This window comes from Notolabrus celidotus, chromosome 7 (genome assembly GCF_009762535.1).
Source record: "Notolabrus celidotus isolate fNotCel1 chromosome 7, fNotCel1.pri, whole genome shotgun sequence".
NCBI classification, from domain to species: domain Eukaryota; kingdom Metazoa; phylum Chordata; class Actinopteri; order Labriformes; family Labridae; genus Notolabrus; species Notolabrus celidotus.
Genome location: NC_048278.1, coordinates 8687861 through 8702128, shown reverse-complemented (window position 1 = coordinate 8702128; position 14268 = coordinate 8687861). Strand labels below are relative to the sequence as shown.

At 40.7% G+C, this 14268-nt stretch overlaps 1 protein-coding gene across 2 annotated transcripts in view; it reads right to left on the bottom strand.

Annotated features, from left to right (window-relative positions):
- Positions 1-1062: 1062 nt before the first annotated feature.
- The window catches only part of vegfc (vascular endothelial growth factor c), a 76205-nt gene continuing 62999 nt past the window's right edge, over positions 1063-14268 (bottom strand). For both annotated transcript variants that reach the window (XM_034687039.1, XM_034687038.1), the window contains exons 5-7: positions 11244-11380; positions 5129-5453; positions 1063-1622 (exon numbers count right to left, since the gene is read on the bottom strand). In XM_034687039.1, the coding sequence (XP_034542930.1) occupies positions 1514-1622; positions 5129-5453; positions 11244-11380 (571 nt within the window). In that variant the 3' untranslated portion in view covers positions 1063-1513. The remainder of the gene's footprint in view (positions 1623-5128; positions 5454-11243; positions 11381-14268) is intronic.

The window sequence follows — 14268 nt, the reverse complement described above, 5'->3', positions numbered from 1 at the left end:
TAGATATAACAACAAGTCTCTGCAGATGTTAAAAACTTCACTCTGAGCGTAGTTGATAGCGTCTGTGTTGTGTTTTTGCAGCAGGGGTTCTCTGCATTGACTGGGGCTACTTTTGCCAAAATAAATGCAAAATGGCTCATTTAGATGTGATCAACCAACACCAGAGCACAGGGACCCATTGGCTCTGCAGAGTAGACCCTTGTCATACCTTTTGTGATTGAGACTGTTGTTTTGTCTGAAGGTGTAGTGTGCCCAAAAGCCACGCAATCCTTTTGTAAATTAAAGCTTAAAGTCCAAATTCCATCAGATCCATGTCCGGTCCATCTGGATCTGATAGGTTTCTATTCCAGTCAATGTGTTAACCCCCACTGGATCCACTCCGTTGCGTTCCAGCTGCGTCTCTGATCCAGCAGGTCAGATACGCAAGACTTCTATTTTTGCCGGATGCCGGAGCACGACGCATCAATTTAGCACAGAGCAGATGGAGCGGGACAGGAAGTCAGGCACCAAAACAAAATGAAAAAAACGGTTAATTTTCTGAATAAAACACTGTTATCGTTAAATCGTTTTTAACTTAACTATGACAAGAAAAATGTCATTTAGAGCAGAGGCAGGCCTGGAGTCAATAGGTCAGAGGTTTTCAGAGGCTGATAAAGACAACATGGATGAGGAGAGGAGGAGGAGAATCCTTGATTCAGTGATTGCCGTGGGGAAACCTCGGTCACATGACTCCAGCTGTCCGGCGGTCCAGCGGTCCTGCTCCACGCTGTGTTCCAAAGACGCAACCGGTGGGTGTTGACGGACGAGAGTGCACGGAGCCGGACCGCAGCGGATCGGACCGGACACGGATCTGATCCGGATCTGATCCACCAAGCTCCCTGATGGAGAGTCAGAAATCAGTACAAGGAAAACCTGTTTTAAGAAATAAAGAGTCTGGATTTTGTCCTGATGCAGAAGTGGATTAAGAAAAGAGAAACCTTGGTGTGCATATTACCAGAGCTGACAAACTTAAACATGATAAAACATCCAGTATACTTTATTTTACACATATACTATACATGATACAAAAATATTGATCACAGTGTATTTTCATGGAAGGAGATTGAAATTGCAATAAACAGAAGTTAAAAAAAACATTTAATAAATTATATAATCAATATCTGACAAAAGAATACTGAGACATAATTAATACAAACCTCCCCGAATATTTTATAACAAGTTATTTAGACAGTATTTATAACAAATGTCGAGTGTTGACTCTCTTTCAGTCCTTTCACTTCTGGGTCAGCTGCTCTCCCATAAAAAATGTCTTCATAGCCGCTTCAGTGCATGTCCCACCTTCAAATCCTCAGAGTCCCTGTATCTGCACTCCATCACTGAGTTTCCCCACATATATCAGGGTCCACATACTTAGCTGCGTCACAGATGATGGGGGTATTCAGGACCAGCAGGTCTACAGGGGCTGGGTGATGATTTCTACTTATTCAGTTTGTTATCTGCTCATTAGCAGCTTTCAGTCCAGCCGTCTCCAGTGGGACGGTACGCAGCGACACACTTCCTCACTGAAGGAGAAACCTGGTTCACACTTTCGCCTCCTCACCTCACAGGGAGGCCGCAGACAACTGCAATGAGACAGAAAACAGAAATTAGCTTCAAAAATTCAAAGCTGAACAATAAACTATTACATTGGTATAAACATGGGTTTGACCTTTGGAAGGAGCACCATGTTAACTGTGCGTGTGCATATATGCCTGTGTGCAGCACTACACCCCTGATTGCATCATATCAACAACACATACAATGACATTTGTTTGATTTCTATGTGGAAATATTCCTACAAGTAAAGCAGTCAGCTTAAAATGTGATTCCAGCCTAATGTTCAGATCTGATTACTCAGTGGTATGAATGGAAACCAAAGACTTTTCAAGTTTTGACTGAATATCATTGTGGTCCCTTTAAGAAAACAGCCATAATTGTTAGATTAGGCCTACTGTTTCTGAGGAGCAGGTTCTCAGTACTGCCAAACACTGCTGCAAATGATTGAGAACCACTTACTACATTTTTGTATGTTCTGAAGGTCAAAGGTCTTAACCAAGGTTTGGATTTCTTTGCAGTAAAAACTGCAGCCTTCAGGACAACTCTGTGATTTACTGCCCACTCCTGAACCACCAGAGCTTTCACCAGAGCAAGATGCCAAAGGTGAAGAATCATTGTACAGTTTAGCTTCTTGTGTTGTTCTTTGGAACAAATAATACCAGTAAGTCTGGAATATGTAACTTTGGACAGGGAAATTGGAACGTTTGTCAGTGTATTGGCTACAAAATAAAAGCTTGAAGGCCAAAACATAAGTAAAAACCTCTTAGAGCTTATATCTGGTTGACCAAATCCCAGAGTCAAGGCCTGATTGCTCAACCTTGACAAAATCATGATGCGTCGATCCATGTTATTCCAAAGAACACACGCATCAAGAGATGGATTCCTGTTTTACGTAGCACTTACGCACTTCGTCAACATCACAAAGGTTTTTGGATTGGCGTGAAATCGCCACTGCTTCTCTGGCTGCACAAGATGACAATTGGTGAATGACAGAGTATTTCGTCATGGCTACTTAAAGAGACCTTTGAACCCATGATGAAATACACAGAAGAGTTCAAACGGACACACACGCTCTCTTTCAAACACAGTAACATACACACCAGTGCCAGATCCCAGACACTAGATTCCTACTGCTACGTTGAACTCATAAATCACTCTCAAACGGGGTCACAAAGGGTCAAGACTGGACGAGATGGATGGATGTGTGTGTATGTGTGTGTGTGTTTCCTCCTGTGCAGGGAGAGGAAATGGTTAAGTGACAGCTAAGAGAAGTCATTAGCACATGGGGGTCTTGTATTACACCCCATGTTCACTGCAATATCCAGCTACCACTACCAGACCTGTGCTGAACACACCCGAGAACATCACACATAAGAAAGAGCTTTAGAGTGATGTTGACTTCTCTGTGATAATGCACCTAGCAAAATAATGTGTGCTAATATTGTGTTTAATTAACTGGTGCATAACTCAGAAAAATGTGCTTGCTTTCTTTGGCTGTAGTTTTTCTGTATGTCATCAATACCTGCAACAATGACCAATGGCATTTATTTCATAGTAATACAGTATTTTCTCTAAATACCAAAAAATACTGATGGTTCTGGGCTGTCAGAGTATTTTTAGTTGATTTAGTTAATTTTTTTTAACTAACAATCACTGTAAAACAGATAATGGGCTCTGTTTCATACGTATTAGCCCAAGCATCAAATACTTGGTTATAAAATAGATTGATGGAAAGATGGGAGCGTGAATGCTAAAAAGGACATATGGATGGAAGAGCTGGATGGAAAAGTGGATGTGCAATTGGATAAATGGAAAATAGTGGATGAATCCAATAAAAAGCTTAAAGATTTAAGAAATGGATGGAGGCATAGATGGTTTCACTCCCAACCAGCATCCCCAGGACCTTTTACAGTGGCACAGTTGAGTCTGTGCTCACATATTGCATCACAATTTGGTACTCCAACTGCAATATCACAAACACAAAAAGCCTTACAGAGGGCAGTGAGAGGAGCAGAAAAATCACTGGTGTCTCTGTACCCATTGTCCATGAACTGTTCAAGAGCCACTGCCTGAAATAAGCACTGCACTTCTTAAGGGACCCTTTACATTCCCCCTCACACACTGATTGATCTTCCACAGCACTAAGACCAGAGATCTACAACCACAAACCTGCCAAATGGTCACTTCTCCTGATTCTGTTGCTGTTTACTTGTACTGTGCATCTATATCTATTGTTTAACACTGTGATCAGTGATCAGGTCAATCTGACATCTCCTCATTCTGCTGTGTGCAACTACAGCCTTGCACAATTCCATTTGATTAATGGACAAGTACATGACTGACGGCTGAACTTTAAAAACTGAAAAAGTAGGACTGGGTGAATAGTCTGCAGATGATTGATTGCTGGTTGAATTGTTCAAAGGACATAGGGATGGATGATTAAACAGAAAAATTGATTAAACAGAAGAATGGATGGATGGATGGATGGATGGATGGATGGATGGATGGATGGATGGATGGATGGATGGATGGATGGATGGATGGTGGGTGGATGGATGTATGGATGTATGGATGTATGGATGGATGGATGGATGGATGGATGGTGGGTGTGTGGGTGAATGGATGGGTGGGTGGATGGATGGATGAATGGATGGAGGATGGATGGATGGATGGATGAATGGATGGAGGATGGATGGATGGATGGATGGATGGATGGATGGATGGATGGATGGATGGATGGATGGATGGATGAATGGATGGAGGGTGGGGTGGATGGATGGATGGATGGATGGATGGATGGATGGATGGATGGATGGATGGATGGATGGATGTTGGTGGGTGGATGGATGGATGGTGGGTGTGTGGGTGGATGGATGGTGGGTGTGTGGGTGGATGGATGGATGGATGGATGGATGATGGATGGATGGATGGATGGATGGATGGATGGATGGATGGATGGATGGATGGATGGATGGATGGTCAATTGATTGATTTGTTGCGTGAGTAATTGGGAAAGATGCATGGCTCATCATTGGAAAATGCTATTTGATACTGATAATTCTTGCCCCTTTGTTTTTGCCAACAAACGCAAAGCAATGTTTCATTGAAGAAGTTTCTGTCCTCAGCTGGAATTTGCTTTTATAAACAACCAGCACTTTCAGACAGCGGGGGAAACCAGCAAAGGCTTTGTAATTGAATCAAGATCTAGTATTTGGCAAAAAATTGGGATTGGAGGCTTGTGATTGCAATTATCCAAACTTGTTAGGAGTTCTTTTGATTTTCAGATTTTTTTATTTGAATAATACAATTATAGTACTGGAATATGACATTTTTAAACAATAATGGCAGCTGGTTGGTAACATATTGGGCGTGTCCTTTGCATTTGTGTTGTTTGAGGAGAACATTTTTAATTTCAGTTGGTCTGAGGGTTTCTCTCAGTTTAATAACATGTTTTTATATCTTTGAGTATTTGGTACTTTCCACCTAAATGTGCTATTTCTAGTCAGCATACAGCAAATAAAGCTGAACTCACCTGCATGTGGCTGGATGAAATCTCCTTCCTTTAAGGAAACACTTATTTGGTGACTCATTACATTCACAGGAACACTTTGCTTTATTGAGGGGCTGATGTCTCGGGCACGTCTTGCTGCACGTGCATTGGCAGGTCTCTTTGTTGAAGACGTGGTTTAGGGGGCAGGAGGGAGCAGGTGACATGTTGCAAACGCACTGGCAAGTGTTGCGGTCGAAGTGTCGGTTAGGGCCACAGTCTTGCATTTGATCCCTGTGCTGACATACACACTGACATGTCTCCATGTCCAGTTCCTTATCAGGGCCACACACATCTGTCGAGAATGTATCTGTAGAGGTAGAAGGAGAAACACAAACAGGGTCTTAATGCCCGATTACAGTGATACCCTCATTTTTTTGGCTGTATGGAAAAAACAGACTGCACATATCACACTCCAAGTCTGAAAATGGAGCATAATGTCAGTTCAGACGGGTTGAGAAGTAAAGCTTAGCACACAAAAGGCTGATATTAACATCCTATCTTCTACACATTCTATTAGAAAATGTAAAAATAAACTTTTGAAACTGCTTTAGCCTGCCCACACTCTGCTTCCTCAACAGAAAACTGGCCATATGATTGTCTCTGGTGCTGGCTCTGTTCTTTTCCCCTGGGGTCTTTGCTGCTGCTCTCCCTGCCTTGACTTTTCATGCATCCACAGGAAAGGCAGGGTATGTGTGCTCTCCTCGCCTCAGGCTTTGGCATTCCACCAATGCAAGCGAAAGGGCAGAGAGCCCTCGGAACAGATCTTTTTGCTGTTTTTACTGTATGTACATATTTTATACTATACTATGCTACTTTGTACAGCGGTTTAATATTTTGTTGGTGAGATTTTGATTTGCTTGTGTTGTTTTGAGATCATCTGCTTTTTTATAAATTAAAAAAAAAAGGTTCTCTAGTCCTCTATCATTTTTATTTGGACATTTTTTTGTAAATGATTAGCAACAGAGTTTACAGAAGCGAAAAGACAACTGTCAAAACTCATGCAACTTTTTGCACTATGACTGAGAAGTTATTAGTTGTAATCTGTTAGTAACTTCAAAATAAACATATTGGGGTGAAAAGCAAGATAAAGAAATAAGATATTTTTAAGTACTTTCAAAACATTATTGGTGACTTTTCAGCCATTTATTCCCTTTCTCATGTTGTCAGACAGTTAAGGTGAATGTGATTTAACACTGGATAGGTTATACGTACAGTGCTTTGTACAAAAACATTTGTTGCCACAGCTAATACCAATTTTAAACATTTATTATGTATTAAACTTACAACACCCTCTGTGTGTTATAAAAATGGAGTTAAGTAGATTGCACAATTTTTTATTTCCTGAAAAACATGCAAACAACACTGTGACTGTGTTTGTGTCTGTAGTTTGGCATAGATAAACTATGAAATTGAGACATTCCTGATGAGGATGAGGGTTGCTCTCTCTTTCCTGAGGGACAGCACAGATGGTTCTTTTTCAGTACTGGCAACAGGATGTTCAGGGTGTCCATACACATATATTGTGAATGTGTTTGTATGTCCACAGATGAACCAACACAGATAATAAAAGCTGTGTTCACTCCAGCATAAAATCATGTGCTTACATAGACTTCAACAGCCTAAATTAGAGTAATGGATTCCCATGGAGGTTGTTTACCGCTGGAGATGACTCTTATTAACAGGATAATAACGTTTTGTTGAAGAGGGGTTGTATGAGGTCCTTGTCAATCAATCCCACTCAAGCTGGTGATCAGCGTTGTCCTTTTATAGAGAAACAGGCCAGAAGACCAGCATGAGAGCTGACTGGGCCATTTGTACCATCCTATTTTTGCCAATTCTAAGAAAGTGTGACCCAAACATTAATGCTGAAGTAAGTGTACACCACATAGAGAAAATTATCTGGGCTTCACTGTGCCATCTGAAAACCACCTTATTTGGTGAAGCACATACATACATGTTCCCATACCTGCAGTGCACTGATCAGCTCTTCAGGTCTGCAGTCTTTGAAGGGTCAGAAAATACAACTAAACCAACAAAAACACACTACAAAGGGGTGATTCCTCTGTACTAACTGGAGAGCAGGAGACATCCCAAGTTACCTGGTGGTGCAAGTGTGTAAATGGTGAGCCCATGCTCACAAATCCAGAATGCTACTGCTGTCAGGAGTGGGACTGACAACAGTAACAATAGTATATCAGAACCTTTCTGAATCAGTGGATACCAGCAGTTCACAAATGGCTGCAGTCTGTGTCACTCGCCATCCAAAGTTACCTGCTTTACTGAACGCTGCTGTTTCACTCGCTTTCTTCAATTTCCAGAAGTAAAATAAGAAAACCAGAAAAGCTGAATGGAAGTGAGTCTTTAAAGTGAGTTTTCAACTCTCATTGGGTTTTTTTTGTCTTTGTTTAAAAATGACGCAACCCATGATCCACGTGATTATCTATTATTATCACTGTTAATTTACAACAATTAAAATATTATTGAATCCTTCTCTTCCTTTCCATTTCATGTAGCACACTGACTACTCATTAGAGATAGACCGATATTGATTTTTCAGAGCCGATACCGTTTATTAGTTGTCAAGGAGGCCGATAATTGATATTTGGAGCTGATATTAATTTGCAGTAGAAGGGGAAATATTGGCGTCAAAATTTTGAATAATACAAACTCCAACACTTAACTTCGTTTAAATGCCTTTAAGCATATGATTTTTAAACAGCTTTTCAAATGTGCAACATGTTAAAGGTTTTTTTTTATCTTAGACAATAGACATCTTTGTTTTAAAATTCTAACAAAGTGCAGGGAGTTCCCAGGCTCAGCAGCATGTCTTATAAAGTTCAATCAAAACTTAAACAAATAAATAGCTCTCTAAAGTTTTCTATAATACATAAAGTTTTCCAAAATGTAAATATAACTGAAATGTTAATCTTTTACTTAGCTTTGTTTTAAAGGGATATTTCAGTGTTTTTTAAATCACTATTGTAGGGGCCACAACGGATGCTGCTCAGCTCGGCCCCCTGCAATTAGAAACTGCAAATGGAACACAAGATAGGCTACAGTTTCTGCAGACGGTGTCATTTCTGCCACTTGATTTAGTGAATTTTGAGCCAAATTAACACAGTTATAAATAGATCTCTTATCAGCCGTCGGAGTTTTAAAAAAGGCTGATGCCGATATGCGTCAAAATGCCAAATATCGGTGTCGATAATCGGCCTGGCTGATAATCGTTCTATCCCTGCTGCTCATGGCTGGCAAAATAGACCCAGGGCCACTGGGAAATGTCCCAATGCTCCTCAAGTACAATCTGCTTCATAGGCAGAAGTAAAACATCTTTTTATGTTTTGTAAGTAAAGGGGTACAAAACATGATTTTGTGGTACAATAGGGGGTCATATCAGGCCCTGATATGTTTGCAACAATTCACATCACCAAAATGTGACTTGTAATAAAAAAGGCCAGCTTGTCAAGTTGAAAAAGTTAAACTATAAAAATAAGAACAAAATATTCAGAAAGGATAAGTGTGGAAGTGTTGTGGTTTGTGAGTTATGTGAAAACTGACTTAAATGGCATGTCATATTTAGCAGCATGATTTGTACAATCTGTATCTAAAAACTACACATAAAGACTTTAATTATGCAAGATCAAATTGTGCTGATGCATTGTGGAACGGCTGGATAGTTTTGTTTGTGATTCAATGTGACAGCTGTGGCACAGATGATTCTCTGAAAACACACACAAATTCAGATACAAATCCACACAGACAACAGTCATGGCTGAACTGACCATTGTTATCCCTTTGAGATAAAGCAACAAATCAAACCGCCAACATTACTGAACTATAAAATACAAAATAAAAGCCTTCTCATTGAAAAAGGACTTCAAATGCCATTATTGTTTTGGAAAGCCTTCTTTCAGAGTATCTGGTGGGAAGTGGAGCAGAAAAACCTTTGACATGAACAAGCAGAAAAAAATGGAGAATTTATTTTGTTTGATCAAACTACAATTTGATACATATCACAAAAGTGGTCTCACATTTTCTAGGTAACTCAAGCCATTGAGGATACAATTGTCCAGATAGCCTTTTGACTCACAGAAGTCATCTACCACTGCAAGAGGAGGAGTCTTCTCTTATCGTGACTTTATGCCAGTGTTCATTTTGTCAATGAAACGATGATAAATGTCTTTCAACACATTTTTTTCCCTAACGGAGAAGAGACCATGAGCTTAAAATAAATAGCTGATAAAATCTCACAAATGTATGTTTTGCTTTTGTTAACCAGGCAAACTGGACTAAAATGTTGGTGGTGCACCGTTACAGCCTAGAGCCACTGATGTCTTTAAAAAACAGGATTTTCCTCACTCAGGCTTTGGTTTCTCAGTTTGTTTTTGAAATCATAGTTTAGAGTACACAACATATCCTTCTGTCTTTCACAGTTAATTATTTTTGGCCCTGTAGTGCATACCCTGTAACTGTGTATTTTTATGCGTCAGTATCTGAGGAATCTGCTACTCTTGGGTCTCCGCATTCTTCTGTGTCTCATTTGTTTACACTCCAGTCCAGCATGTTATCTTAGCCAAACACTCACTCACACACACACACACACACACACACACACACACACACACACACACACACACACACACACACACACACACACACACACACACACACACAGACTCTCACCAAACACATTGCAGCCATAAATACTCCTCAGTGAATACATGAACATTCTCCTGTCACAGAGACGAACACTGAGAAAGACGGCTTTACTAACAATGTGTGTTTGTTTCAGTGTTGGCATGTGTGTGCTTACTACAGGCTCAGGAGAAGTCATGATGTAGCAACACGCCGCACTAATTGGCCATGTTTAGTCTCAGCTACTATATTTCTTTTTACATTCTGATCCCAGTATCAGGTTTAATTCTGGCATCAGAACAGTTTTGTCATCTGCGCTTAAACTCTCTAATCTTTACTTCTTACACTAACAATTTTTATGTTGTTGGTGTAGAAGTAGAAGAGAAGAGACAGCCATGAAAGCAGTGGAGAAAGGCAAGGGAAGATGAGAGAGTGTCCTTTGTGGGTTTAAGGGCTGCTATTCGACAGCTGAATGCAGTGAGGTCAAAGAGGATCTGATCTGAAGCAGAGAACAGGCTTGAAGATCCAAGTAATAAACGTATTATTGAAATTTCCAACTGTTTATAAATCTCTAAAAACATGCTGCATTTACCTGCATACATTCCTGGAACTTTTAATGTCCCTCTATATATAATGCAGAACAGGAAAATAATACAGTTTTAGTTTTTTCCAATGTTGTGCAGCCCTGCAGGTGATGTAATGGCACTTTTTGTCAATGTCGATAGAGCATGAATATCTTTATGAGGATGTGATGGGATGGGTTTCTTCACTGTGCAGTGCGCACCATCCTTTCCATTAGAGCAGCAGGGGTTCCCAAAGTGGGGGTCAGGACCCCATGTGGGGTCGCCAGACACTAATTGGGGGTCGCAGATTTAAAAAAAAAATGTTTTTATTTAATTAATCTAAAATGTCATATATTGCCATTACTGTAAATACGTATTTTTAAAAGTATTTAATTTAGAAATAAAACCTTGCAAATATATTTGTATTAGTTTTCTGCCTTTCCTTAGATGACTCCTTAGGTTAGGGTTAATTTACAGTTAATCAACAAAAGCATCGGTAGCAGCAGGTCAATTCATAACGGCACAGGAAACAGCCACATGTGCATATAGGTGGCTACTTTTCTGTAGACCAGCTAAATGAAGTATGAAGCTACATTTAATCACTTTCGAGGGACAGTGGGGGTCGCAAGATTTTTTGCACCTATATTTTGGGGGTCGTGGGCTGAAAACGTTTGGAAACCCCTGCATTAGAGCACTAGTACCTTGTGTTTATCCCAAAAGCTGTTAAACATACCCCAACATCAGGAATATTGTTTTTGACAGTGATATAGCTGCGGGGAGTCAAATCATCCAGGCCAGGAGTAAAATAGTCAAATATTAAGTTTCTGGTCCTGCCAAAATATCACCCCAGGCAAGAACATTTTCTCCTTTAGCAAATATGCAAAATAAGAAACACTTACCAAGTGGATGCTGCCTTGGAGGGAGCAGTGGTGGGGGAGGGGGGTTGTTGTGTGGATTTGTGGACATGATGACACACCGACAGTGCCTGCTGCTCCACGTCTGACCAGAAGGACACGTCCTGTTGGCTACTGGACACCTTAAATAGGAAGAGGCATTAACTGAGTGATGCACAAATCACACAGGTTTCTGTACTTTGATTAGATTAATACTGCTTTTCAGGAAATAACTATGGCGTAATAAGGTCAAACTCTCAGTTATACCAACAACTCAATATTTTATATATATGTATATATCATTAAAACGAGAGTCAAGCTGGCAATTTAACTACGGGTAAAAAAAAAAAAAGTATGGTGATGCCTCAGATCTTTTTACTTGTGACTGTTTCTCTGACCAGCCATGATAAGACATTTCAAGGATTGCAGACAAACAAACACCTCGATCAAAGCAGGATTTCTTGGGTCAGCTTCAATTGGATGGTCAGCAGGGAGAGGGAGGAATCTGCAGATCATCTTAAATGAGATGTTTCAAGGATTTCTTCTGTCTTACATCACTGTTCGAAATAAGAATAATAATAAGAAATACTTAAATCGCACCATTAATTCCCATTTATTTTATTTTACCTTTTTTAACTGCCTGTTTCAGTATGATATAGTCGTGCTATGTCTTTGGAACGTTTCTGGCCTGTTTCCTTTGAAAAAACGAGTAAACCGACGACAAGAAGTGAGGAGAAAAAAGCAGATATGTTAGCTAAAGATAGCGACCACGAAACATCCCCCACGGCTAATGCTAACGTTGCCGTTGGTGGTGGGCCGGTCGCCCTTGACCAAGCTCTATCCAAGGCTTTTCTGATGATGACAGAGCACTTCAAGAAAGTGATTGACGACAATTTAAGCCCGCTATTGCAGACAGTCAAGGCAAACGTGTCCGCACTGCAACAAGCTGGAAAGCACCTGGATGAGGTTGAGGAGCGGGTTGGTGCGGTCAAGGACTTGGCCGCTTCAACCAGCGGCAGAATGCAAGAGCTTGAGAGACAGTTGCTTGTGTTAACAGAGCGCATGGATGGCCTGGAGGACAGGAGCAGGCAGGAAACATTGTGGATTTATGGCGTGCCAGAGGGCTCAGAAGGAGGAGACCCTGTAAAGTTCTTCGAAGCCTGGATGCCCGAGCTGCTGACCATAGAAATGAAGACCGGGGTGTTAAGTTGGATTGTAGCCATCGCCTCGGACCCAACATGAGCTCCGGCCTGCGTGACTGTGTGTGGCCCAGCTGTGTCATCTTGCGACTCCACAACCCCAGGGAAAAGAAGAGGGTGCAGGACGCGTCGAGGAGGGCCGCTGCGTTTCCAGGGCTCGAGAATCTCATTTTACCCGGACTACTCACAGGGAACCATCAGGAAACACAAATCATTTGACAAGGTCAGGAAACTACTGAGGGAGAAGAAAGTGGAGTTTGGCTTGCTGCACACTGGGACGCTTCAGATAAGGCAAGAAACCCTGATCCATTTCCTTTCCGTTGGTCCCCCTCAGGTTTTGTATACCTTGGTATATGCATAACCCCCTCATTTGATTTGACGTTTAGTGCTAATTTTACACCTCTCTTGGATACCATAAAAGGTTACCTTGATTGCTGGATGTCTCTTCCGTCATCGTGAAACGTGATAATGAATGTCTTACCAAGGCTTTTGTATCCACTTCAGATGGTACCCATTATTTTTTCAAATAAGGTGGTTAAGATCCTTGAGGGCTGGCTGAGCTCTTTTATTTGGAACAAAAGAACACGCTGCTTGAAGCTAGCAAAATTACAATTACCCAATGCTGCTGGAGGTCTGGATCTTCCAAATGGGAAATGGTATCAGGTGGCTGCACATTTAAGGTTCGTGGCTGAATGGCTGAGGGAAGATCAGTCTTCCACATGGCTTGACATATAAGCTGCCCAGTGTAGTAGTCCACTCCGAAATCTGTTATTTCTCATAGATCCTGCCTCAGCAAAAAAAACTGTGTACAAACCCAATCGTCTTAAACACGCTAAGGGCATGGAATTTAGCTAGGTCTTTGGAGGGTTGACCCAAATTAACATCACCCCATACTCCAATTCAAGGGAACCCTGATTTCCCTCTGGGTCTTAACAACCCTATGTTTAAGAAATGGCGAGTTAATGGAATAACATTGCTAGGAGATTTAATCAATGGCTCTGCCTTGATGTCTCTTACTCAGTTACAGCAAAAATATGACTTCACAGGCCTCATTTTCTTTAGCTTTCTGCAGGTGAGACACTTCATACCTAAGCGTACAACATTAACAGTTAATACAGAAACCTCTCAAATCGAGAGAGCACTCTCACATGGCCTTAGAAGACGTCTGATTGGCTTTTGCTATGGTATATTAAGATCTACTGCAACTGTTAATACCCTGGCCATCAAGCAGATGTGGGAAGCAGACCTTGGAGTGGAAATTGCAGATGAGGACTGGTGGGAAATATTTGAAGATGTAAGAAAGAAATTAGCATTTTTTCCTTTTTTGTTTGTGATTTAGGCACAAAGGATTGAGTCAGCCTAATTATGAGAAGTTGTAAACAACTGTGGCCTTTGTAAATAAAACAAGGATGGTAAGAAGCACTTTATATAGATTTATATTCATGCCAAACTTCATTCCTGCCACTTTAGCCAATTAGTAAAAGTTCTCCAAGTTCCTAATAAAGTAAATTTAATTGTATGTGATGACCTGGAACTGTGATTGACAAACCAATTAGTCCAATGCTGACATCTCGAAGCTGGATGAACAACACGATTTTCGAGCCCAAAGCATTACCAACACCAACTGAACAAACTTGACTGCTGTACAACTTTTACACCTCTGGCACTATCCAAAAAGTCTCTTGATCAGCTCACAAAAACATTAATATACATTTAAAACAGAGCATCTCATCAACTGTAACAAAACTTAGCCTAACTAGCTCATTCATATCATTAACTGTATCCAGTGTTTGCAATCTAAAACATAATACTAAACTCTTCTCTGTTGTTCA